General features: G+C 46.2%; 1 protein-coding gene across 4 annotated transcripts in view; it reads left to right on the forward strand.

The window, feature by feature from the left end:
* Nucleotides 1–27472, forward strand: part of LOC137524808 (aldehyde oxidase 1-like) — a 279754-nt gene that overhangs the window by 194560 nt on the left and 57722 nt on the right. For all 4 annotated transcript variants that reach the window (XM_068245130.1, XM_068245132.1, XM_068245133.1 and 1 more), the window contains one exon: nucleotides 3865–4092. In XM_068245130.1, coding sequence (XP_068101231.1) covers nucleotides 3865–4092 — 228 coding nt within the window. The remainder of the gene's footprint in view (nucleotides 1–3864; nucleotides 4093–27472) is intronic.

A 27472-nucleotide genomic window follows, 5' to 3' on the forward strand; every position in this document is an offset into this window, starting at 1 on the left:
ATCCATGTAGCAAGGGCTTATGGGAGCTCAGTCTGGGCAGGAGGAGGTTACTAGCCAGAGATTTCAGAGGCAGAGGGGAGGGGGGGGGGGTGAGATTTTCACAGGCTGAGGGGTGGAGATGCAGTTGCAGATTACCTGTGTAATGATGACAAACAGAACATGGCCGCTCTCATTGTATCACAGGAATAAATCATCATAATCTATTGGAGCTGTTTGCAGCTAGATTTGCTGTGTAAACTATCTAAACTTTAGATAAAATATATAGACAAGGTACTTGTTATAGTCAGTTTTTCATCTCTGATCCGCCTTAAGTTACATTTTCTCTGCTCTCTGCAGACAGCTCAGTCAGAGACACAGGCAGCTGCCAGTGAGAGCTTTCTCACACACATGGTTAACAGGTGTAGTGTGAGGGAATCTCCCCTCCCCTCATGATTAAGTAGCCTGTCAATTTTGGCATCAGTGAAGTGTGAAAGGAATTTGATAACCGTAAACAAAGAGATAGGCATTCAATGTATACACCAGTATTTAGCAGCACTTCCTAAACAATTCCTATATCAACTGAAAAAAAATGTTAATCGATAGTGTTCCTTAAAGCCAAAAGGGGAAAAAATAAATCAATACATTGCAAAGTACGAAGTTAAAAAATAGAAGAGAGATCAAGAAATGAATGATTGATATTTGTCATGCAATTTGTTCATATTGTTTGATCCACAATCAGCCTGCACGTCATCATCTTTATTACTTACTGGCAGACATGAAAAAATAGACAACGCCAGCTGCCATTATTTATAACCACACCCCCTAACAATATGATAGGCTAAAAGGTTATATATATATATATATATATTATATACATATATGCACATAGGGAGATACCGGTTGTTTGGCAGTTGGAAACAGCTGTTATTTTCCACATTGCAAAAAGGCTCACAGACAGGAAACTGTCAGGACCTAGGTCCTGACATCACACTGTGGGAGGGATATTTAAGAAAGGGTAAAGATTTCTCATGAGTAAAGGGGGTATCAGCTACTGACTGGGATGAAGTTCAGTCCCTTGGTTACAGTTCCTTTTTAAGTGCTGCCAATAAAGAAGTTTGTGGTCAAATAAAAGCATTTTTGCCTGATGCTAATAGGAAAGGTAGCGCTGTTCGACCTTATTTTTAATTGATAAGGAGGACTTGCAACAACTCATAGCAAAACATAAAAAAATATTCAGGATAGCCATTTTTATGTTAATTACCCTGGTTCCAGCACCAGAAATGCTTCTTATCTATATATGTAATAGAGTAAGTGCCTCAACTTTCAAGCAAGAAGAAGAAGTAGCGCCCTGCCCCCAGGGCCGGTCCAAGCAAGAAGAAGGGGCTGGTCCAAGCAAGAAGAAGAAGTAGTGTCATATCAAACCAAGGGCAAAGAGGGGTAATTTGCATATTCAGTAGCAGTGCATTGTGGGTAACCACAAATGTTCACTTATAGCTGAATGATTGCAGATTTGCGTCTGTTTTAAGAAGGAAAATTACACCAAGCTTTGTTTTTTTAGTAGGAGGGCTTTTTGGTCTCTTTTATCCTCCTATACATTCTTAGTAGTTTGGGTCACCCTGAGCTGCTTGGGTACTCTGTTGTACTGGTCCAAGCCCTATCTCAAAGAGCATTATCAATCCCTGCTATGTACTGATGAGGACCAAATGTCTGAAAAAGGCTGTCATATGTGGGTTTGATATGACTGTGTAAAACTTAAAGCTATAGGCTTGCTTGACTCACCAAGGTGAAAAAGAATAATTTGCATATTTAGTAGCTGTGTATTGTGGGTAATCACAAATGTTCACTTATAGCTGAATTATTGCAGATTTTCTTCTGTTTTAAGAAGGCAAATTACACCAAGCTTTGATTTTTTTAGTAGAAGGTCTTTTTGGTCCCTTTTATCCACCTATACATTCCGAGTGGTTTGGGTCACCCTGAGCTGCTTGGTTACTCTGTTGTACTGGTCCAAGCCCTATCTCATACAGCCATATCAATCCTTGCCATGTACAGATGAGGACCAAAAGTCTGAAACAGGCTGTCACATGTGGGTTTGATATGGCTGTGTAAAATTTAAAGCTATAGGCTTGCTATACACCAGCGGCTCTGGATGCTTGCTTGGCTTACCAAGAGGGAAAAGGGGTTATTTGCATATTTAGTAGCAGTGCATTGTGGGTAACCACAAATGTTCACTTATAGCTGAATTATTGCAGATTTCCTTCTGTTTTAAAAAGGCAAATTACACCAATACAGTGTGCGGCATTGCAGGAAGTGACGACAGTGGAACGCACGATGGAACACGGAAGAGGTGAGTCATCCCCGCCCGCTGCCTCTTACTAATAGTGGCGGCTGCTACTGTGCTTAAGCAGGAGGGGGACCGCACATGGGGGACCCAGGTGAGGGGGGGGGGGTTCCTGCTGACCTTGAGCTGGAGGGGGAGTGCACATGGGGGACCCAGGTGAGGGGGGGGGGGTTCCTGCTGAGCTTAAACTGGAGGTAGAGCACACATGGGGGACCCACTTGAGGGGGGGGTCCAACCCCCCTCCCCGCCGCTGTGCCCAATACCCCCTTCCTGCCCTCTACCCTCTTATGCGGCGTATGCTACGCCGCGGGTCGGATAGTAATTATATATTAATGCACATTGTATGTAAACCAACCCCAGTGTTTTTAGCCTAAGCTAGGATGACACGCAGCTTTCTGCCCCAGAGCATTCTGGGAGATCCACTGATGTTACTGCTCCCTACAATGGGGGCGGAGGATCCCACAGTAATTCAACTTGCCTGCAGTGAAGATGCAGGGATCGCTTATAAACGTAAGGATGTAAATCAAGGTGAGGTAAGATTTTACAATGGGCAAACATTAAATAATTTATAGGTTAATATTATTTTTCTTTAAGTGCTATAAGATAGGTAGCTGATGCTACCAGATGTTTCAAGACAAACTATTTCATTTCCTGATTCAACTGATGCCATCCGATGTATGAGGTGTATAACATTACAAAATAAGGGTGAAGTTTCTACACAAATGATTAGACATACCACATGAGTTTAAAGTGAACTTCCACACTAAAAATCTACTCAGCAGCACTGAAAAGGCTTGATGTTTCTTTAACAGTTTCACAGCATCAGAACTTTGTTTACCCGAGTTTCATTTTTAGCTGCACAGAAGAAAATTGCCCGGGCATTTTTCCCCTGATGCTGTGCAAAGCATGATGGGATTTCTGATGTTGTTCTCGCTCTGCTGCTTTGGTGCAATTTTTTTTTTTAATTCTGAAATTGAGATTTGAAGCCCAGCACCCACAGCTGGGTGGGGTGATCAGGAGACAGGACAGTTGGAACTTTGTCTCATGATCCCTGTCACCTCCTTTCAACCAAAGAGATGGCTGCCCCCATAAAATGACAAATATTTGCCTGTTCTTTTAAAACAGGGTGGGTAAGGGATTATATTACCTATCTATTTTAATTAACATAACTAATGTAACTTAATGACAGTATGTTTATTTAGGCTGAAGTTCCCCTTTAACATTTTTGTTACGGTTTTCAACTCCGGAACCTTTATTTAAAAATATAATTTTAATATATTAAGTATAAAAAACTGCATGCCTTCCTCATCCTGAAGCCCTTTTAAACCCTGTGTTTCTATGCAAGTTGATATTGCCAGAATGGCTAACACCGCCAACTGGAAAAAAGTGCTAAATGGGTTTATTGTTAAAGGTTAAGATGTAAACCAAGGTGCAAAATTTCACATGCTACCAAATGTTAGTGCTCACCATCTGAAAATAGCTGTTTCTAAGAGTGCATGTCCCACAGGTGATTGATCCTGCCATGTACTTTCTGTGATGTTTTACAGGTTCGACAAATAAATATGTATAACGGCATTTCTACAACACATTATAAGCAAGAGTTTGATGCTTCCAATCTGACACGGTGCTGGAATGAATGTACGGAGAAGTCCCTCTATATAAAAAGAAGAGCTGAAGCTCAAACATTTAATCAACAGAACTACTGGAAGAAAAGAGGACTAGCGATTATACCTCTCAAATTTACAGTTGGCTTTGTTGAGAAAATATTTCATCAGGTCAGTGAAACGTTTATTTTTACATACATATGTAGCGCTCCCATGGGTGTAGCTGTGTTCAATGGGTCCAGCTTTTGTCCAACTCTGGTGACACCCACAACCTCCAGTGATACACATAAGCTAGCAGTATAATGCTAAGCAATTTTATTGGATCCGGAGACCCAGTAATAAAGATAAAATTAACAATTTACCTTCTAGCAATATGTTCTAACAGATAGGTCATAGCATCTGAACTCACAGTTATGGCAATAATGGAATACCAACAGTTGCTTGCAAAGGAATGCAATAGAGAATGACACCTCCAAAGTCTCTGGAAAGGGTTTGGCCCACAGAAGCACCAGAAAAACCAGAGATGTCAAATCCACCAAATCGCAGATTATTAATTGCACTTTAAATGACACATGGATAAACAACCTGTTCTAATCAAACTCAGATAAGTATTTAAGCTAATTTCCCTAAACATTGGCCAATGTTAATCTAAGTAGTTGAGAGTTGGAGTTCATATATAAAACAGTATTTGTAATCCACAAGGAGCTTTGCTCAGAAGAGCAGTAGCAGGGAGATGATGCAAACTGGATTATTAGATACATATGATTGATCCTCTTCTGATAGTTAGGCCAATATGACAGTTTTTGTCTCTTTGCATAAGACCCTGGGAGGCCTGACCATGTAAAAGTCACAATCCAACAGGAATCACTCGCTCAAAGCTGGCTCTGTGAATCTGTAGGGAGTTGCTATGCAGGCAGATAAACATATCAAAAAACTGGATTCACTAAAAGCCGGTCACTGTAGTAATAAAATAGCTTGCTTACAGTTCCTTCAGGTGAGGGAGAATGAAGCAGCCATTTGAAACAGTCTGTCACAACCTTCATAAAGGATGCAGTCCCAGGGCACTGTGGAGAAAGGATTTCCACCTCACAGACCTCTCAGCTCTGCAGATCTCCATCAGGTTTTTTCCCTTTCTCTCCCCAGATAGTTCAGTTCTGTGTGTGGAACAATGTGTAATCCCTCATATCTCTCAGCCCAGGCTCACTCACCCAGTTTCAAGCAAATTCTCTGTTCTCTGAGCTAACGGTGGCCATACACTGGTCGATTTGCCATCAGATTCGACCAACAGATAGATCCCTCTCTGATTGAATCTAATCAGAGAGGGATCGTATGGCCGCCTTTACTGCAAACAGATTGTGAACCGATTTCAGCCTGAAACCGTTCACAATCTGTTGTGGTGGTGCCGCTGCTGCTGCCCCCGCCCGCCCGCATACATTACCTGCTCCGCCGGCACGACTCCAGTCTCCCGGTCACCCTGCTCCGTCTGCGCTCTGGTCTCCAGGTCCGGCATGCCTCACTTCTTCTAGCCCGGCAGGAAGTTTAAACAGTAGAGGGCGCTCTACTGTTTAAACTTCCTGCCGGGCTAGAAGAAGTGAGGCATGCCGGACCTGGAGACCAGAGCGCAGACAGAGCAGCAGTGACCGGGAGACTGGAGTCGTGCCGGCGGAGCAGGTAATGTATGCGGGCTCTATTGCGTCGGTCGTCGGGCACTCGAACGCCGCTAGCGATGCGCTCTTTACCCGCGGGCGATCGACGGTTATTTTCCGCACGGCGCAATCGACTGGATCGGACGAAATGGATCAAAATTCGGCATGTAGCGTGAACGATTGGCAGCAGATTCGATCCCAGTGATCGAATCTGCTGTCGAAACGGGCGCAAATCGGGCCAGTGTATGGCCAGCTTAAGACTTTCTCTCATTAGCTACAACATCTCCACAGTATAAAAGATGCTCTCCTATTGGTGAGAGGAATTCTCCCCCTAGATGTAGGAGGGGAAACTGCAAACAACAAACTGCAAACATAGTTAGCAATTAACTGTTTCACAGCTGGTTTCACAAGTCCAAGATATGGTTACATAGAGAATATACAGTATTTTGTACAGGTATTGAATAGCCATGTTTGCAGGATGGCTACACATATTTTTTCTATGTATATCCTAGTCTACTCTCTAAAAACAAGCAACATGGCTCAATGTCTAAGGCAGGTTTATTGGTAATTTCATTTTTATCGACAGCATTATTAGACTAGAAGCACAATGGTGTAAGTACAGAAAAGGTGGCTCTTGTATGGAACTTTTCAGGGCCCCCCGCACTAGGCTGTCTTCCTCATACATCACATCATGGATGAGTGGGCACATCACAACATCATCCACCTAGCTCCTTGTATAAGAATAACCTACTAACAAAGAGGTGCATTGGGAAAACTGATCCTGTGCTGATCCCATGGCTATTGCTACACCCATACTACACAGTATATGACCTCACACCGAAGACAGAAAATGTGGATCTACCATAAAATGGCCATGCTGAAAGACTGAATGATGGGTGTAATGGTTGGCCAGTACATTCCACTAACAAATATTTGTATCTCGATATGGAAAATAAGGTAAAATAGTTTATAAATTAGAATGCTACTTCAGCATAGCTTTGATAAGGTGAATTGTTGTGGTTAACCACAATTTTGGGTCATAAAAATGGCAAAGTACTTTTCCTTCCATATATGCTCTATTGACTTCTGGTAAGGTGGGATGGTAGTGGAGATATAGTACCGGTACGTCTTTAAAAAGAGGACTAACTGCTTTGTTGTTTTTTTTTATTAGCTGTGACATCATCCTTCCTTTGAAACATCTTTTTTTAATCTAAAGCATTTATAAAACTTGCAGTTCAATCATTGATGATAGTAATAGTACTTGAACCTAAAAGACCACTATCATGACAAATTATAAAATGTAAAATAAATGTATACGTGTAAAAATTATGTAATATATATATATATATATATATATATATATATATATATATATATATATATATATATATTATGCTATATAGCTGTTACTTAAGCTGAATACTCACCTTAAAGAGAATCTGTATTGTTAAAATCGCACAAAAGTAAACATACCAGTGCGTTAGGGGACATCTCCTATTACCCTCTGTCACAATTTCGCTGCTCCCCGCCGCATTAAAAGTGGTTAAAAACAGTTTTAAAAAGTTTGTTTATAAACAAACAAAATGGCCACCAAAACAGGAAGTAGGTTGATATACAGTATGTCCACACATAGAAAATACATCCATACACAAGCAGGCTGTATACAGCCTTCCTTTTTAATCTCAAGAGATCACTTGTGTGTTTCTTTCCCCCTGCAGCTATCTTCCACTGAAGTGTCAGGCTGTTTCTTCCTGCAGAGTGCAGACAGCTCTGCCTGTATGTAATTCCTCAGTATGTGAAAGCCCAGCCAGCTCAGAGGAGGATTTATCCAGCTTGTAAAAGATAATAGAGCAGAGAGAAGCTGCACTAATCTAAATAACACACAGGCAGTGTGCAGAGAGGGGCCTGGAGGGGGGAGATGCATCACAGAACCACAACACTGAAGAACTTGGCAGCCTTCCAGACACAGGCCGACAAGTCTGACAAGAGAAAGATAAGTTGATTTATTACAGAGATGGTGATAGTAGAACGTGCTTCAGTAAGCCAGAGGACATTAGAATAGATTTTGGAACTTGTAGGATGGAAGAAAACCGGATGAAATTTTTGTTACGGAGTCTCTTTAAAGGGATACTGTAGGGGGGTCGGGCATGGGCGTCCGCAGAAAATTTTCCAGGGGGGGGCAAAAAGTGGGGAGTTAAAAATTTGGGCTGGTGTTGTGTGGCGCGCGTAGCGCGCCAAAAAATGGAGCTACGTCATGCGGCGCGCGTAGCGCGCCGCGCCGAAAAATGGGTGTGGTCATGAACCAGAATGTGGGTGTGGTCGTGGGTGGAGACAAGTTTACATGAACTAAGCAATGGTGGGACATTAGATTAGGACAATGGTGGCGAACCTTTTGGAGGTCGAGTGTCCAAACTGCAAAGTCACTTTACTATCACAAAGTGCCAACAGCAATTTAAACTAAATACAAACGTTTTAACTCATACATGAACATTATGGAAAATTAAGTTGAAAATAAACTGTGAAGATAAACAATTTCATCCATCGTACTCCTGAAAAAAATGATTCATTTTTTTTAGAACCTCCCAGTTTCATTTTCTGTTTTAAAAAGCAGAAAAAGTAGGTTTAATGCTATTGTCTCATATGATGATGATTCAGCTTTTTCCATAGTCTCGCAGTTAGCAATCATGTGACCCCCAACAAGACAAATTCAGCAATCATGAGGCCCCCCCCATCAAGACAAATTCAGCAATCATGAGGCCCCCAACATGACCAACTCAGCAATCATGAGGCCCCCAACAAGACAAATTCAGCAATCATGAGGCCCCCAACAAGACAAATTCAGCAATCATGAGGCCCCCAACAAGACAAATTCAGCAATCTTGAGGCCCCCAACAAATCATGAGGCCCCCAACAAGACAAAGTCAGTAACCATGAGGCCCGCAACAAGACAAATTCAGCAGTCATGAGGCACATAAATAGACAGCTTTTCACATAAATAGGCAGAATGCCCCCTTAATATGTAGACACCTCTCACCTGGCAGCAGTTCCCCAAAATACACTCAATCTGACAGCAGTGGTTCCCCAAAAATAGGTAGCCCCAGGTCTATAGGTGTCCCCAGAATAGGTGGCCAGCGGTATAGATGTCCCCAGAACTGGTAGCCAGGGGTAGAGATGTCCCCAGAACAGGTAGCCAGGGGTATATGTGCCCAGTATATGTAGGCACGGGTATATGTCCCAGTATATGTAGGCAGGGGGTATATGTCCCAGTATATGTAGGCAGGGGTATATGTCCCAGACAGTATATGTAGGCAGGGGTATATGTAGGCAGGGGTATATGTCCCAGACAGTATATGTAGGCAGGGGTATATGTCCCAGACAGTATATGTAGGCAGGGGTATATGTCCCAGACAGTATATGTAGGCAGGGGTATATGTCCCAGACAGTATATGTAGGCAGGGGTATATGTCCCAGACAGTATATGTAGGCAGGGGTATATGTCCCAGACAGTATATGTAGGCAGGGGTATATGTCCCAGACAGTATATGTAGGCAGGGGTATATGTCCCAGTATATGTAGGCAGGGGTATATGTCCCAGACAGTATATGTAGGCAGGGGTATATGTCCCAGACAGTATATGTAGGCAGGGGTATATGTAGGCAGGGGTATATGTCCCAGTATATGTAGGCAGGGGTATATGTCCCAGACAGTATATGTAGGCAGGGGTATATGTCCCAGACAGTATATGTAGGCAGGGGTATATGTCCCAGACAGTATATGTAGGCAGGGGTATATGTCCCAGTATATGTAGGCAGGGGTATATGTCCCGGTATATGTAGCCAGGGGGATATGTCCCCAGAAAAAGTGGCCATGTGTGCAGGAGGAGGGGAGCAGCGGAGAGAAGAGGGAGAGCTATGGGCACTCACCTTAGGGGGCTCTCCCTCCCTCTCTCGCTCTCCCCTCCGGAGTCCGGAATGAAGTGTGCAGCGGCTGGCAGCGGTGGGCGGAACTTACCTCCTCTCGTCGCACGCGCCGGATGGATTAGCCGCTACTCTGGCCTGATCCAGACCAGAGTGCGGCACCAGAACTTCCGGCGCAGGAGCGAGAGGAGGTAAGTTCCGCCCACCGCTGCCAGCCGCTGCACACTTCATTCCGGAGGGGACAGCGAGGGAGAGAGAGACCCCTAAGGTGAGGGAAGGGGGGGGAGACGTCCGCCCTTCCCCACTGTGCCCATAGCGCTCTCTCTCTTCTCTGCGTGTTCCCCTCCTGCTGGCTGCACGGGCACGCGGCCAGGGGGGGGCAGCGGGCGGCCAGGCTCGGGCAGATGCCCGGTTTTGCCATATGTGCGGACGCCCATGGGGTCGGGGGAAAATGAGCTGAACTTACCCAGGGCTTCTAATGGTCCCCTGCAGACATCCTGTGTTGGCGCAGCCACTCAGCGATGCTCCGGCCCCGCCTCCAGTTCACTTCTGGAATTTCTGACTTTAAAGTCAGAAAACCACTGCGCCTGCAAGCCCGTGTCCTCGCTCCCGCTGATGTCACCAGGAGTGTACTGCGCAGACACAGACCATACTGGGCCTGCGCTGTGCGCTCTTGATGACATCAGCGGGATCGAGGACACGGCAACGCAGGCGCAGTGGTTTTCAGACTTTAAAGTCAGAAATTCCAGAAGTGAACCGGAGGCGGGGCCGGAGCATCGGTGAGTGGCTGTGCCAACACAGGATGTCTGCGGGGGACCGTTAGAACCCCCGTGTAAGTTCAACTCATTTTCCCCTGACCCCCCTACAGTATCCCTTTAAGCTCGTCACATAACGAAGAGAGCTCCCCGATCCATCTTCCTGCCGGCAGGTATGCGCGATGTTACGCAATGGCACACAACTGGCGTGAACGGGAAGTCAAGCGATGCCGCTACTTTCTGCTGAGTCATTGTGGATCTTAACTATCCAATGTGCCGTGAAAGTCTTTATTGCTGCGCTTCACTATACATCGTTCACGTGATTGCGTGCTTGTACCCACTTCACAACATCGCAGAAATGACCTCTCGTTGCTCAAAAAATCACTGGTCTTTGGGACAATTGTCAAAAAAATCGTGAGGTGGGTACGAGCCTTTATAGTGCCTGGTATTCATTTGGAAGCTCTAAAGGCCTGTAACCTACTTGCAATTTTTCCCACAATTTTCTCGACGACTGGCAATTTTTTGAGCGGAAGCATTTTTAATCTCTGAACAGGGTTGAATTCCAAGCTGCATACAATTTTCATAAAAATTTTTAAGCAAGCCATAATTAAATCATTATTATTATTATTTAGTATTTATATAGTGCCAACATCTTCCACAGTGCTTTACAGACTATACATGGTCTTGTCACTAACTTTCCCTCAGAGGAGCTCACAGTCTAATACCTATATGTCTATCTAATACCATATGTCTGTCGTGTCTAGGGCCAATTTAGGGGTAAACCAATAAAATTATTTGAATGTTTTTGGGATGTGGAAGGAAACCGGGGTGCCCGGAGGAAACCCACGCAGACATGGGGAGAGCATACAAACTCTGTGCAGGTAGTGCCCGGGGCCCATTGAAAATTAACACTTATTGCCTGTATATACCTGACTCATGGGTGATATAGCTGTACAGGCTGATGACATCACTTGTCACTAGCCTATTACCTGTGCTCCATTAGTAACCTATGAGGCTCTGGAGGACATACAACTTATCCACCCAGTGACATAGAATTTCTGATAAAGGAGACCTGCAGAGATTGTCCTGATAAGACAAAGACAAGACAAAAGTAAGACAAAGATAAGACAAACCCAATAGATCTGTGCAAGGGGTTGGTCATTGTTCACTTTGGGTAGATAGTATCCAAAATTAATGTGTTGGTGAATTGAGGAGTAGGCAGGGCTAGATTTACCATACGGCACTGTAGGCATGTGCCTACAGGCGCCTGATGATGGAAAGGCGGCTTAATTTCCTCCCCTAGTGCCTCCTTCCCTATACTGAGTCCTGAGCAGAGTGTAAATGAGAGGTTACTCACCCAGCTCTCAGCATTCCACTGACGAGATCTCCCTTCAGTCAGGCACCTCTAGATATGTAATACTGAGGGTACCTCTGGCTATATTAAAGGGCATCTGTAGCTACCTATAGCGGGCAGGAGAAGTAAGGGAGAGGTGATAGCTGGGCCAACCAGCATACTTGCGATGGGGTTCATAGGTCCATGGAGAATGAAGTCTAAGGTGCCAGGACATATGTGCCTATAGGCTCCTGTGATGTAAAGCCAGGCCTGGGAGTAGGTCGTTTACTAACCTAGGGTTTAAAGTGCAGCGCAGTGCAGAGAAATGGTAGGCTAAATCACAGTCAGTGCTCCTAAGTAGTTTGCTTTGCTGTGGAATCATCTTTAGGGGCTGGCGTATGAAGGTGTTACCCAACTGCTTCACAGCATCATATCCATTTGCTGTCAAGTGATACTGAATGTGCTCCCCTTTTCATAGCCTATGTTTGCATTAAAACTGGCCCTTCAATCAATCCTAAGCTCTTTTTTGAGGAGGTAAGGGTTTTCATTTCTATAAACAAGTGCTTGAAGGAATCATTTGAAAGGTGTGGGGTGGGGTATGGACCAAGGAATTTGCGCTTAAAGGTAACCTGAAGTGAGAGGTGTATGGAAGCGGTTGTTTATTTCCTTTTAAACAACACTAGTTACCTTGTAGGTCCTGCTGATTCTCTGTCTCTAATACTTTTAGCGTTAAACCCTGAACTAGTATGCCGTTCAGATGTTTCTGACAAAAATCTGACAAGATTAGCTGCATGCTTGATCAGGAGTGTGATCTCGAAACAACTGCAACCAAACAGATCAGCAGGACTGCCAGGCAACTGGTATTGTTCAAAAGGAAATACATATAAAAAGGAAATATAAAGGAGATAAATATGACAGCCTCCATATACAGGTGAAACTCAAAAAAATAGAATATTGTGAAAAATTACATTTATTTCAGTAATTCAACTTAAAAGGTAAAACTGATATATGAAAAAGGAGCCCTTTGGAGTAGAGATGTCGCGAACCTCCGATTTTCGGTTCGCAGAAAAGTTCGCGAACCGCAATAGACTTCAATAGGGGGGCAAACTTTGAAAAATAGAAAAAATTATGCTGGCCACAAAAGTGATGGAAAAGATGTTTCAAGGGGTCTAACACCTGGAGGGGGGCATGGCAGAGTGGGATACATGCCCAAAGTCCCGGGGAAAAATCTGGATTTGACGCAAAGCAGCGTTTTAAGGGCAGAAATCACAGTGAATGCTAAATTGCAGGCCTAACGTGCTTTCAAACATCTTGCATGGGTATACATCAATCAGGGAGTGTAATTAGAGTTCTGCTTCACACTGACACACCAAACTCACTGTGTAACGCACCGCAAACAGCTGTTTGCGTAGTGACGGCCGTGCTGGAGTGGTGCGCACCGTGGCCAGAGTGTAGGCCGTGGCGGTTTTCAAGCCCATATGGTCGCCGGGCTGTGGTAGCTCAATGATAGAACAACAGTGACTGTCCAGCTGATCAAATTTGGTCTGTCCACAATGAAGCAACAACCTTATTATGTTCTTGTATGTAGGTAGGCATAGGTAGGTGTCCCAGTAGTTAGCTAGGCATAGGTAGGAGACCCAGTATAGGTAGGTAGGCATAGGTAGGAGTCCCAGTATAGGTAGGTAGGCATAGGTAGGTGTCCCAGTAGTTAGCTAGGCATAGATAGGAGACCCAGTATAGGTAGGTAGGCATAGGTAGGTGTCCCAGTAGTTAGCTAGGCATAGGTTAGAGTCCCAGTATAGGTAGGTAGGCATAGGTAGGTGTCCCAGTAGTTAGCTAGGCATAGGTAGGAGTCCCAGTATAGGTAGGTAGGCATAGGTAGGTGCCTCAGTAGTTAGCTAGACATAGGTAGGAGACCCAGTAGTTAGCTGAGCATAGGTAGGAGACCCAGTATAGGTAGGTAGGCATAGGTAGGTGTCCCAGTAGGTAGCTAGGCATAGGTAGGAGACCCAGTATAGGTAGGTAGGCATAGGTAGGTCCCCTAGTATAGGTAGGTAGGTAAGTGTCACCGTATAGGTAAGTAGGTGCCCCAGTACTTAGGTAGGCATAGGTAGGTGTCCCAGTATAGATAGTTAGGCAGGGCCTGGCTGGCACATTAATAACAATTACCAAGGTCCAGCTGCAACAGATAGGGCTGTATAATGTCAGTGAGCAACACACAAAAAAAAACACATCAGGATCTCTCAAAAGAGCTGTTGAGGGGTGCTATTTTAGCAATAACAATCAGCCAGGAGCAAGCCAAGACCAAGAGCCTAACTAATCTTTCCCTGGGAGAACAAGTCTGCAGCAGCTGTCCCTAGTCTGTCTCTAGCAGGCACACGAGTGAGTGTAATGGCCGGGAAACCTGCCTTATATAAGGGGGGGGGGGGGGGGGCTCGAGGGCTTAGTGTAGCCTGAATGGCTACAATGTGCCTGCTGACTGTGATGCAGAGGGTCAAAGTTGACCCTCATAGTGCATTATGGGGCGAATCGAACTTCCGCAAAAGTTCGCTTGGTCCAGGCGAACGCGAACCCCCAAAGTTTGCCTGGAACCGTTCGCCAGCGAACCGTTCGCTACATCTCTACTTTGGAGGTGTTTTGGATTAATTAGCTGATTAGAGGCTGACACTTTGAGCCTAGAATATTGAACATTTTCACAATATTCTAATGGTCTAAGATTTTGATTTTGGGGTTTTTATAAGCTGTAACCCATAAACATCGAAAATACCAAAGGCTTGTAATATCTGCTTTGCATGTAATGAGTCTATTTCATATATTAGTTTCAACTTTTAAGTTCAATTACTGAAATAAATGATTTGTGTATACAGAAGCGCCAGAAAGTATAAAATATATTAAAAACAGTTTAAAATGGGGGGTGCTAGTGGACTTACCTCCCGATAGATGACACAACAATATGTATCTTTAAAACGTATTCAAAATGTATTTCTTACTCCAATGACTGTATACTGTATACAATTACTGAAATAAATGGACTTTTGTACAATATTCTGCTTTTTAGAGTGTCACCTGTACTAGGTTTCTTTTAAGAAGGCCTTCATCTCAGTCAGATAGCTTATCAGTGGAGAAGTGTACATTTTCTAGGTTATGGAATCCTAAACTTTTGAGAATTTCACTTACAACTTTACAACCGTGTTTCCCCGAAAATATGACACTGTCTTGTATTAATTTTTGCTCTAAAAGATGTGCTAGGGCTTATTTTCAGAGGATGTCTTATTTTTGGACAAACACACTGGTATTTTTCCTATACAAAATGTACATATTGTATGCCATGTGCAACATACACAGAGCTTGTGGCTTGCAGATATTGGCTCTCAATTACAAGAGACGGATTCTGCTGATCATGTGGGTAAGCGTTTATTTCTTGCAGGCAGACAACTGTCAGTCTCCCCAGAGCTATGATAGGATAAGCTGTGTGTGTGTGTCCTGGGAAGAGGTGAAGAGGTGAAGTGCTGGTGATGCTTATCATCACAACAGATCAGAAGGGCTGGCTCCAACAAAAACACAAATTGCCTGACACTAATGGCCCATACTCACGAGGGACTTTTGTCGCCTCCACAAGCGGCTCGCGCGTGTTGTGGCGCCAGGTCGCCCGTGAGTATGGGCCGCGCGCACCCCGAACTGTCGCCCGGAACGGGCGCGCAACCCGAACTGTCGCCCGTCGCTGATGTCGCCAGGCGATTGAAATGTTCAATCGCCTGGCGACAGTCGCCGCCGCAACTCCACCGCAGCTGTCGCTAGTCCGCGTGAGTACGCTGACTAGCGACAGCAGCCTCCATTGGGATACGCATAGCTTCCGGCGGGGGGAGGAGGAACGTCGGCGACAGTTTCCGTCGCGGCCGCTGGTCCCTCTTCCGCGTGTGTACGCGGAGGGACGTGGCGACGAGCTGTCGCCGGCCTGTCGCCCACACGCTCACGTGTGCTGGCGACAGGCTACTTTTGCTGCCCGTGAGTATGGGCCATTATATAGGACTGTGTAGAATTCACATTATACTGCTGCTCTCCTGTATCCAGGCTTTGTATTGAGCGTGACTTGCTGGTTTTATTCTCAGGGGATGTCTTACTTTAGGGGAAACACGGAATTAACAATTCCCCAAGGAGGGATGTTACCTCCTGATCTGGAGTTCTATTACTGGGGATGAGCAATTGAAATTCCCAAACTTGAATTCCCAGCGAATTTGGCTACTTTTTGCTTGGCATAAATTTCACGAAATTGCATTTGTGTTTATAGGGGTGATTTTTAGCGGTTGATTGAAAAGCCTCCATGTACAGTGGGATGTGAACGTTTAGACAACCTTATTAATCGGCATGATTTTCCTGTATAAATCGTTGGTTGTTACGATAAAAAATAGCAGTTAAATATATCATATAGGAGACACATAGCGATATTTGAGAAGTGAAATAAAGTTTATTGGATTTACAGAAAGTGCACAATAATTGTTTAAATAAAATTAGGCAGGTGCATAAATTTGGGCACTGTTTTCATTTTATTGTCGATTCCAAAACCGTTAGAACTAATTATTTGAACTCAAATTGGCTTGGTAAGCTCAGTGACCCTGACCTACATACAGAGATGAATCCAATTATGAGAAAGAGTACCGTATTTTTCGCCGTCGAAGACGCACTTTTTCTCCCCCTTAAAAAATAGGGGGAAAAAGTCCCTGCGTCTTATACGGCAAAGGCAGGGAATTCCCGACTTAGAAACGCCCGCCGATACGGACCGCGACCCGCCGCCACGTCGGGAATTCCCTGCCTGTGTGGCTGCACCCGACCGTTGCCTCTGCCCGCTCCCCATGCCTGTAATGTGTCGGCGTGTGTAATAAGTTCCCTCCCGCTGTGTGGCTGATCTCTGCGTGCCCCCGCTAGTGTTTAATATGCCCGCTCCCGCCTGCCTCATCTCCCTCCCCATGTCTTGGCTGCCCCCCCCCGGGTGTTAATCTGCAGCGGCTTACCTCTCCGCCATGCCCGCGAGGATTGGAGACCTTCTTCACAGCCGCGCATCTCGCTCTAGTGATCGGCATGTGATAATGACGCAATCACCACATGCCGATCAGCGAGATGCGCGGCTGTGAAGGAGGTCTCCAATCCTCGCAGGCATGGTGGAGAGGTAAGCCCGCTGCAGATTAACACCCGGGGGGGCCAGCAACCACATGGGGGAGGGAGATAAGGCAGGCGGGGGAGCGGGCATAGTAGACACTAGCGGGGGCACGCAGAGATCAGCCACACAGCGGGAGGGAACTTATTACACACGCCGACACATTACAGGCATGGGGAGCGGGCAGAGGCAACGGTCGGGTGCAGCCACAATTTACACACATGCGGGGGACACAGGCACATGGGGCAGGCATGAGGGACACAGAGGACACGGCAGGCATGGGTGACACGGGACACATGGGGGACACAGGCACATGAGGGACACATGAGGCATGCATAGGTGACACATGGGGACACAGACACATGGGGCAGGCATGAGGGACACAGAGGACACATGGGGGACACAAGCACATGGGGTAGGCATGAGTGACACACAGAGGACACATGGGACATGCATGGTTGCCACAGAGGACACATGGGACAGGTATGGGGGACACAGAGAACACATAGGGCAAGCATATAGGGCAGGCATGAGTGACACAGGGCACATGGAGCATGTATGAGGGACACACAGATGACACATGGGGCATGCATGGGTGACACATGGGGCAGGTATGGGGGACACAGAGGACACATAGGGCATGCATGGGGGGACACATAGGGCAGGCATGGGTGACACATGGGGCATATATGAGGGACACAGAGGACACATGGGACAGGTATTGGGGACACAGAGGACACATGGGGAGACAATGGGACACAGGAGGACAACATTTCAGGGGTAACATGTACAAGACTCTTCTGGAATATGGACGCACCAGGTTTAGTATATATCTTTTTTTTCTCTGGTTTTTGCCCTCTAAACCTGGGTGCGTCTTATATTCCGGAGCGTCTTATACGGCGCGAAATACGGTATTTAAGGGGTCAATTGTAAGTTTCACTCCTCTTTTAATTTTCTCCAAAGAGTAGCAAAATGGGGGTCTCAAAACAACTCTCAAATGACCTGAAGACAAAGATTGTTCACCATCAGGGTTTATGGGAAGGATACAGAAAGCTGTCTCATAGATTTCAGCTGTCTGTTTCAACAGTTAGCAACATACTAAGGACATGGAAGACCACAGGCTCTGTTCAAATTAAGGCTCCAAGTGGCAGAACAAGAAAAATATTGGAGCAGCAAATGGTGAGAACAGTCAGAGTCAACCCACACACCAGCACCAAAGACCTACAGCATCATCTTGGTGCAGATGGAGTCACTGTTCATCGTTCAACCATTCGGTGCACTTTACACAAGGAGATGCTGTATGCAAAAGTGATGCAGAGGAAGCCTTTTCTCCGCCCACAGCACAAACAGAGCCACCTTAGGTATGCTAAAGCACATTTGGACAAGCCAGCTTCATTTTGGAATAAAGTGCGGTGGACTGATGAAACTAAAATTGAGCTATTTGGGCATAACAAGGGACGTAATGCATGGAGGAAAAACAACGCAGCATTCCAAGAAAAACACCTGCTACCTACAATAAAATATGGTCATATGCTGTGGGGCTGTGAGACCACTGCAGGGACTGGGAATCTTGTCAAAGTTGAGGAACGCATGGATCCCACTCAGTATCAGCAGATTCTGGAGACCAATGTCCAGAAATCAGTGGCAAAGCTGAAGCTGCACTGGGGCTGGATCTTTCAACCAGAAAACGACCATAAACACTGCTCAAAATCCACTAAGGCATTCATGCAGAGGAACAAGTACAACGTTCTGGAATGGCCATCTCAGTCCCCAGACCTGAATATAATTGAAAATCTGTGGTGTGAGTTCAAGAGTAGTGTTGGGCGAACAGTGTTCGCCACTGTTCGGGTTCTGCAGAACATCACCCTGTTCGGGTGATGTTCGAGTTCGGCCAAACACCTGACGGTGCTCGGCCAAACCGTTCGGCCACATGGCCGAACTAAGAGCGCATGGCCGAACGTTCCCCGAACGTTCGGCTAGCGCTGTGATTGGCCGAACGGGTCACGTGGTTCGGACCCGAACGCGCTCTGATTGGCCGAACGGTCACGTGGTTCGGGTAAATAAATACCCGAACCACGTCATATCTCCGCCATTTGTCTGTGGGTTTAGCTTTGGGTAGGCAGGCAGGGTAGTTCGCGCTCCAGCCACGCTAGCCAGGGTCCCCCCCAGTCATTGTGTGTCGCAGCTGGGAACAGTAGTACACCGCTCGCTCAGCCACACTATATATAGCATTGTTTACTGCCACTGTGTACCTCGCTCAGCCACACTATATAGCATTCTGTGTACTGTTCTGTGTCTGCTGGGAACAGTAGTACACCGCTCGTTCAGCCACACTATATAGCATTCTGTGTACTGTTCTGTGTCTGCTGGGAACAGTAGTACACCGCTCGTTCAGCCACACTATATAGCATTCTGTGTACTGTTCTGTGTCTGCTGGGAATAGTGGTACACCGCTCGTTCAGCCACACTATATAGCATTCTGTGTACTGTTCTGTGTCTGCTGGGAACAGTAGTACACCGCTCGTTCAGCCACACTATATAGCATTCTGTGTACTGTTCTGTGTCTGCTGGGAATAGTGGTACACCGCTCGTTCAGCCACACTATATAGCATTCTGTGTACTGTTCTGTGTCTGCTGGGAACAGTAGTACACCGCTCGTTCAGCCACACTATATAGCATTCTGTGTACTGTTCTGTGTCTGCTGGGAACAGTAGTACACCGCTCGTTCAGCCACACTATATAGCATTCTGTGTACTGTTCTGTGTCTGCTGGGAATAGTGGTACACCGCTCGTTCAGCCACACTATATAGCATTCTGTGTACTGTTCTGTGTCTGCTGGGAACAGTAGTACACCGCTCGTTCAGCCACACTATATAGCATTCTGTGTACTGTTCTGTGTCTGCTGGGAATAGTGGTACACCGCTCGTTCAGCCACACTATATAGCATTCTGTGTACTGTTCTGTGTCTGCTGGGAACAGTAGTACACCGCTCGTTCAGCCACACTATATAGCATTCTGTGTACTGTTCTGTGTCTGCTGGGAACAGTAGTACACCGCTCGTTCAGCCACACTATATAGCATTCTGTGTACTGTTCTGTGTTTGCTGGGAACAGTAGTACACCGCTCGTTCAGCCACACTATATAGCATTCTGTGTACTGTTCTGTGTCTGCTGGGAATAGTGGTACACCGCTCGTTCAGCCACACTATATAGCATTCTGTGTACTGTTCTGTGTCTGCTGGGAATAGTGGTACACCGCTCGTTCAGCCACACTATATAGCATTCTGTGTACTGTTCTGTGTCTGCTGGGAACAGTAGTACACCGCTCGTTCAGCCACACTATATAGCATTCTGTGTACTGTTCTGTGTCTGCTGGGAATAGTGGTACACCGCTCGTTCAGCCACACTATATAGCATTCTGTGTACTGTTCTGTGTCTGCTGGGAACAGTAGTACACCGCTCGTTCAGCCACACTATATAGCATTCTGTGTACTGTTCTGTGTCTGCTGGGAACAGTAGTACACCGCTCGTTCAGCCACACTATATAGCATTCTGTGTACTGTTCTGTGTCTGCTGGGAATAGTGGTACACCGCTCACCCGCCACTGTATAGCATTGTGCTCTGTGTCGCTGCTGGGAATAGTGGTACACCGCTCACCCGTCACTGTATAGCATTGTGCTCTGTGTCGCTGCTGGGAATAGTGGTACTGTATAGCATTTCTGTACTGCCACTGTACTGCTGCCAGTCAGCGTGTACTGTAAGGATAAGTGAAATGAGGAAGAAATCCGGTGAAAGAGGGAGGGGCAAGGGAAGAGGTGTTTCCCCTGACGGTTCACGTACAGGCCACAGGGGAGCACCCAAGAAAACCCACTCAATACCGCCCATGTTGTCCAGGACAACAACCCTCACAAATCCAAAAGAACAGGACCAGATAATTACTTGGATGACCTCTCAAGCGTCCAGCAGTGGGTTAAGCAGCACCAGCACATCACGCACGAGGTCCGAGTCCTTAGCCAGTTACAAGGAGCCAGTGGGCACAAAGCTGACACAACCGGCAGCGACACCACGCACACAACTGCCAGATAACCAGTCCGATGAATTACCTCAGGACACAATGGGGTATTCGCAGGAGCTATTCCCAGCCCAACAAACTTCCACCTTTCAAAGGTCAATGGAGGAACAGCCAGAAATGTTGTGCCTGGATTCACAACCATTAACTGTGGGAAATGCACCGCGCACTGAAATACAAGGCGAGTCCGAAGAGGACTCGGAAACCCAAATCCCAGAGCAATTTGGGCAGGAGGGGTTGCAATTGCAGGAGGTCGGCCGACAAGATCTGGAAGACGACGTTGGAGTGTGCTGCGCAGAGGTTGTTGTGGGGAGCTCTACTCCACGGCGGCGGCCCACAATGACATATGACGAGTTTGAGGAGATGGAAGAGGAGGGTATGGACAATGTGGACAGAGACCCAGATTTTGTTTGTGAACGAGAACATCGCCGTCGTAGCAGCAGCACAGATGAGTCTGTTGAAGAACCCACTGCTGCACGAGCTCGCCTTGTGCCACAAGGTAGGCGGCGCGCAATTTCAGGCACCACAAGCGTGGAAGTTCAAGTGAGAGGCAAAAGAGGAGCAAACAGAAATCGCCAGCAAGGAGGCAGGTGCTCCAAAGTCTGGGCTTTCTTTGAAGACTGCACTGAGGATGTTACCATGGCGATTTGCAAGGTGTGCAAGACCCGCCTGAGCAGGGGGAAAAGTATTAACAACCTCTCCACCACCAGCATGAGCCGTCACATGCTATCCAAACATCCCACTCTTTGGGCAAACGCGTCAGGACAGGGTACCAGAAACAACACTGCCTCCCTTGGGTTCACCAGACCCGCCTCAGCAGCAGCAGTAGCCCAGCCATTGCGTGGTTCACAACATTCACAAACATCAGACGACGCTGACACTGTCACTTTCCGGAGTAGTGCTCTTGAGGTCTCCCAGTGTTCTTCAAACACAACAACCAACAGCCCTTCCGTGTGCAGCGCTACGGTTCAGTTGTCTGTGTCGGAGATGTTTGAGCGCAAGAGGAAATTGCCAGCAAATGACCCCCGGGCCGTGGCAGTAACAGCCAGCATAGCCAAGCTTCTGGCCTGCGAAATGCTGCCATATCGATTGGTGGAGACAAACAGCTTCAAGGGCATGATGTCAGTGGCCATCCCACGTTACGTGGTTCCCAGCCGCTACCACTTTGCACGCTCTGCAGTGCCTGAGTTGCATGAGCACGTGGTCAGCAAAATAACCCGAAGCTTGAAGAATGCCGTTGCCTGCAAGGTTCACCTCACCACTGACACCTGGACGAGTGCGTTCGGCCAGGGTCGATACATCTCCCTTACCGCGCACTGGATGAACCTTGTGGAGCCTGGCAGCGATTCCTCACCTGCTACGGCACGGGTGTTGCCCACGCCACAAACAGCTGCACCGCCGTCCCTCCCACTGGATAACAGCAGCACCTACCTCTCTGACTCCTTCTCCTCCAACGCATCTCAAAGCTGTACCTCATCCGGAAACGCTAACCCAGCAGCAGTAGGATCGTGGAAGCAGTGCAGCACAGCTGTTGGCATGCGTCAGCAAGCGTTGCTGAAGCTGATCTGCCTTGGGGATAAGCAGCACACAGGGGAGGAAATTTGGAAGGGAATAAAGGAACAGACGGATTTGTGGCTGGCACCGCTGGACCTGAAACCGGGCATGGTTGTGTGTGATAATGGGAGTAATCTCATTCGCGCTTTAAGGTTGGCTAAGCTGACACACATCCCTTGCCTGGCGCACGTGATGAACCTAGTAGTTCAGCGGTTCCTGAGGACATACCCAGGCGTGGCCGATCTTCTGTTGAAGGTGCGTCGAGTGGCCAAACATTGTAGAACTTCCAGTACTGCTTCGGGGGCACTCGCCAAGATGCAGGAGCGCTTCAATCTCCCCCACCATCGCTTGCTGTGTGATGTCCCTACGCGCTGGAATTCTACGCTGCACATGCTAGCCCGCTTTTGCGAGCAGAAGAGTGCAGTGGTCCAGTACATGACGGCGCAGTACCGAGGCGCATCCGGCCAGCTGCCAAGCTTCTGTGGATCCGATTGGGCCAACATGTTGAACCTCTGCCAAGTCCTCCAAAATTTTGAGCAATCCACGTTGCTTGTGAGCAGTGACAACTCTTCAGTCAGCATTACCATACCACTGCTGTGTTTACTGAAGAGGTCGATGTTAAAAATCAAGGAAACAGCTGTCATGATGCAACTGGGGGAATCTGAAGGAGAAAACGATCAGCGTGATGGTACCAACATCAGGCCATCCGCCTCAGGGAACGCTGGCCCCAGCAGCTATGACGAAGAAGAGGAGGAGGAACAGCTGGAGTTGGAGCAGGAATTTCATGCCACCACTGACGAGGGCCAGAGCGGTGCACGTTGGACTTCCACAATTCAACGCGAATGGTCAGCAGAAGCAGACCAGGAGGAAGGTGACGACTATGATGCATCACAACAACTATCACAACGCTCACAAGAGGATGATGAGGATTCTGGTAGGACTCTGGCACACATGGCTCAATTCATGCTAGACTGCATTGAACGTGACCCACGCATTGTGCGCATTCTGGACAACACCAATTACTGGGTTTATACCCTTCTGGATCCACGGTACAAACACAATGTTCCAAAACTGCTTGAAGAAAGAGTCAGACAGGTCAAAATGGAACAATACCAGCAGGCCCTTGTGGAGACTTTAGAGAGGAGATTGACATCCTCCCCCTCCTCTAGCCAGTTGTACGCAGACAGACTGACTTCCGCAAACCCAGGACGACCAGGAGGGCAGCAAACAACGCAAGCCGCAGCTAGTACCCAAAAGGGAATGGTATCGGCAGTGTCCTTGGAGTGGGAAAATTTTCTGACACCCATGCAGCAGCAGCCCACTGAACAGCAAGCGTGCAGATCCACCTCCAACACCGATCGCCTGGAGAAGATGGTCAAGGACTACATGTCAGATGACGTAGCTGTGTCTAACAATCCATCTGCACCCTTCAACTATTGGGTATCGAAGCTAGACACCTGGCACGAACTGGCAATGTACGCAATAGAGGTGCTGGCTTGCCCGGCAGCCAGCGTTATGTCGGAACGCTGTTTCAGTGCTGCCGGAGGCATCGTCACAGATCGGCGTATCCGCCTCTCCACAGAAAATGCAGACCGTCTGACTCAAATTAAAATGAATCAATCCTGGATTGGAAACGACTACGCAACACTCCAGGACCCCAACCAAGTAACATGACCAATGAACATCTGGGATGGTTTAGCGTTTCCGGTCCCTGTTTATTGAACCTCTCATCTGTATTACACTTATGACTGCATGGCGGCAAAAAGCATTGCTATATCCGCACGCTTTTTGTCCTCATGCAAGGCCTGTGTTGTTGTGTCTCAAAAAGCTTGGCCTTCTCCTCCTGCGCCTGCTCCTGTTCCATCACGTCTGCTGCTGCTGGGTTAGCATTTCCAGTCCCTGTTTATTGAACCTCTCATCTGTATTACATTTATGACTGCATGGCGGCAAAAAGCATTGCTATATCCGCACGCTTTTTGTCCTCATGCAAGGCCTGGGTTGTTGTGTCTCAAAGCGTGGCCTTCTCCTCCTGCGCCTCCTCCTGTTCCATCACGTGTGCTCTGTGCTGCTGCTGGGTTAGCGTTACCGGTCCCTGTTTATGGAACCTCTTCTCTTTATTACATTTATGACTGCATGGCGGCAAAAAGCATTGCTGCTATATCCGCACGCTTCTTGTCCTCATGCAAGGCCTGGGTTGTTGTGTCTCAAAAAGCGTGGCCTTCTCCTCCTGCGCCTCCTCCTGTTCCATCACGTGTGCTGCTGCTGCTGCTGGGTTAGCGTTACCGGTCCCTGTTTATTGAACCTCTTATCTTTATTACATTTATGACTGCATGGCGGTAAAAAGCATGCTATCCGCACGCTTCTTGTCCTCATGCAAGGCCTGGGTTGTTGTGTCTCAAAAAGCGTGGCCTTCTCCTCCTGCGCCTCCTCCTGTTCCATCACGTGTGCTGCTGCTGCTGCTGGGTTAGCGTTACCGGTCCCTGTTTATTGAACCTCTTATCTTTATTACATTTATGACTGCCTGGCGGTAAAAACCATGTTACCTGTGCAAAGAAACATGACATTTTCAGCATTTAAAAGACAATTTTTCCTTTGAAACTTTACAATCAATTTTCTCAAAAACTATAAGCTCTTTTTGCTAAATTTTTTTTCCCTCTTGTACCCACTCCCAAGGTGCACATACCCTGTAAATTTGGGGTATGTAGCATGTAAGGAGGCTTTACAAAGCACAAAAGTTCGGGTCCCCATTGACTTCCATTATGTTCGGAGTTCGGGTCGAACACCCGAACATCGCGGCCATGTTCGGCCTGTTCGGCCCGAACCCGAACATCTAGATGTTCGCCCAACACTATTCAAGAGAACTGTCCTTGCTCGGAAGCCATCAAACCTGAATGAACTAGAGATGTTTTGTAAAGAGGAATGGTTCAAAATACCTTCAACTAGAATCCAGACTCTCATTGAAACCTACAGGAAGCGTTTAGAGGCTGTAATTTCTGCTTTTGCAAATGTATTCACCTGCCTAATTTTGTTTAAACAATTATTGCAAACTTTCTGTAAATCTAATAAACTTCATTTCACTTCTCAAATATCACTGTGTGTGTCTGCTATATGATATATTTAACTGAAATTTTTTATCGCAACAACTTTTATATACAATAATGATTTATATAGGAAAATCATGATGATTAGCAAGGTTGCCCAAATTTTCGTACCCCACTGATTATGAAGGTGAAACCAGGTAACATGTCAAAAATATTTTTAAAAAAGACCTTCGTTTTTGAGAAAATAGAAATTAAAGAATTAAAAAACACATTTGAAAAAAAACACATTTGAAATCCAGTAGAATTTTGGATTACAGCAGCTACGGGTTCATTATTTTTGTCGTGCAAGTTCGTGACCATATGTACCATATCAACTGAACAAATGAGGAGGAGATGGTTCTTAAATGCTCTCAGTGCAATTGCATTTGTGATTTTTGCTAAGTGATTTTTTTTCCCCGTGATTTATGGGTTATTGCAATTTGTGATGTTGTTAGGGCAGCGAGAAATGCAGAGAAAATGCAACATACATGACATTTCCGATTGTGTAAAATTGCATTAATTTAAAGTAGTAACCACAATCTCTACTATAAACTTCATGTGCTTGCATTTTGCAAGTCACATGGGATCGGAACCACATCGTAAAATGCAGCACAGGAAATCTTTCTTTTTTTTTTGGACACAAGGGAAAAGGTTTTTTTTTACTTGTGTACAATTTACATAACATTTTAACTCTGTTGGTTATCATTGAATAAAATGTGTCTTTTGTATAAGAATCCCTGAGCCTGAGGTCTGCAATTTTTCATCCATTACCAATACTATTATTTTGCAGCTCCCTGTTCAGGGTTTTGCAATTGATGCTTACTAATAGGGACATTTAGTTAGACTCTATTGGTGTTTACACTTATTCTTTATTGTCTCCTTGTATAACTACAGTATGTATAACAACCTATGTGTGCCAGAATGTAAGACTATCCCTGACCCCAAAATATGGGCTCAGCATGGTATATCTTGCTTACAAAATATTGTGGTAGACAAAAAATTGCTTACATTTACATACATAAGAACAAGAAATGGCTTGTCGAAAAATGTTTTTTTTTGGTGCATTCAGAGGACACTTTTTTTAGAAATACCAATCCGATTCTGTGGGAATCAAACGAGGTAGAGAAAAAGCTGATTAAAGAAGATCTTCCTAAAGCTATATCTGTAGTTTACAATCCTTTACTCTTCAAGGGGAAAACAGGTCATGGCCCATATGCAATTAACTTTCTCCTGAGCTATCTCCTAGAAGATAATTTTCATATTCTCTTTAAATTAACTTTTCAGCATTTTACAATAGAAAAAGTACCCAAAAGTTGTTGAAAAGTACCATCAAAATGATTTTGAGTACTTTCTTGCTTACTGGTTGTTTAACCACTTGAGGAACACAGGCTTACACCCCCCTAGTGACCAGTAGAGATGTCCCGAACAGCTCGCCCGCGAACGGTTCCAGGCAAACTTTAGGTGGTTCGCGTTCGCCGGCGAAGGCGAACTTTTGCGGAAGTTCGATTCACCCCATAATGCTCCATTGAGCAGAACTTTGACCCTCTACATCACAGTCAGCAGGCACATTGTCACCAATCAGACTACACTCACTCTTGAAGCCCCCCCCCCCCTTATAAAAGGCAAGGTTCTCCTGTCGTTTCACTCACTCGTCTGCCTACAGTAATTAGTTAAGGGACAGCTGCTGGCAGACTCTGCTAGGGAGAGTTTAATTAGACTCTTGTAGGCTTGTTCCTAGCTGATTGTTATTCATTATATTACCCTCCTCCCTCTCTCCCTCCATCTTCCAGGGAATTGTAGTATTTCAAAAGCCAGCTTACATACCGTGGCTGGGAAATGAACCCAGGCTGGGCTGGGAATTGAACCCAGGTCTCAGTGTGTGGTAGGTAACTCACTTAACCACTATACTACCAACAACACTACATGCTGAAGCCAGCCTAGCATGTACCATTATGATCAATCCAATAGAAAAATTAGCTTGCTTAAGGATATGTAGCATTTTAAAAGCCAACTCACATTGGCTGGGAATTGAACCCAGGTCTCAGT

This window comes from Hyperolius riggenbachi, chromosome 7 (assembly GCF_040937935.1).
Source record: "Hyperolius riggenbachi isolate aHypRig1 chromosome 7, aHypRig1.pri, whole genome shotgun sequence".
NCBI lineage: Eukaryota > Metazoa > Chordata > Amphibia > Anura > Hyperoliidae > Hyperolius > Hyperolius riggenbachi.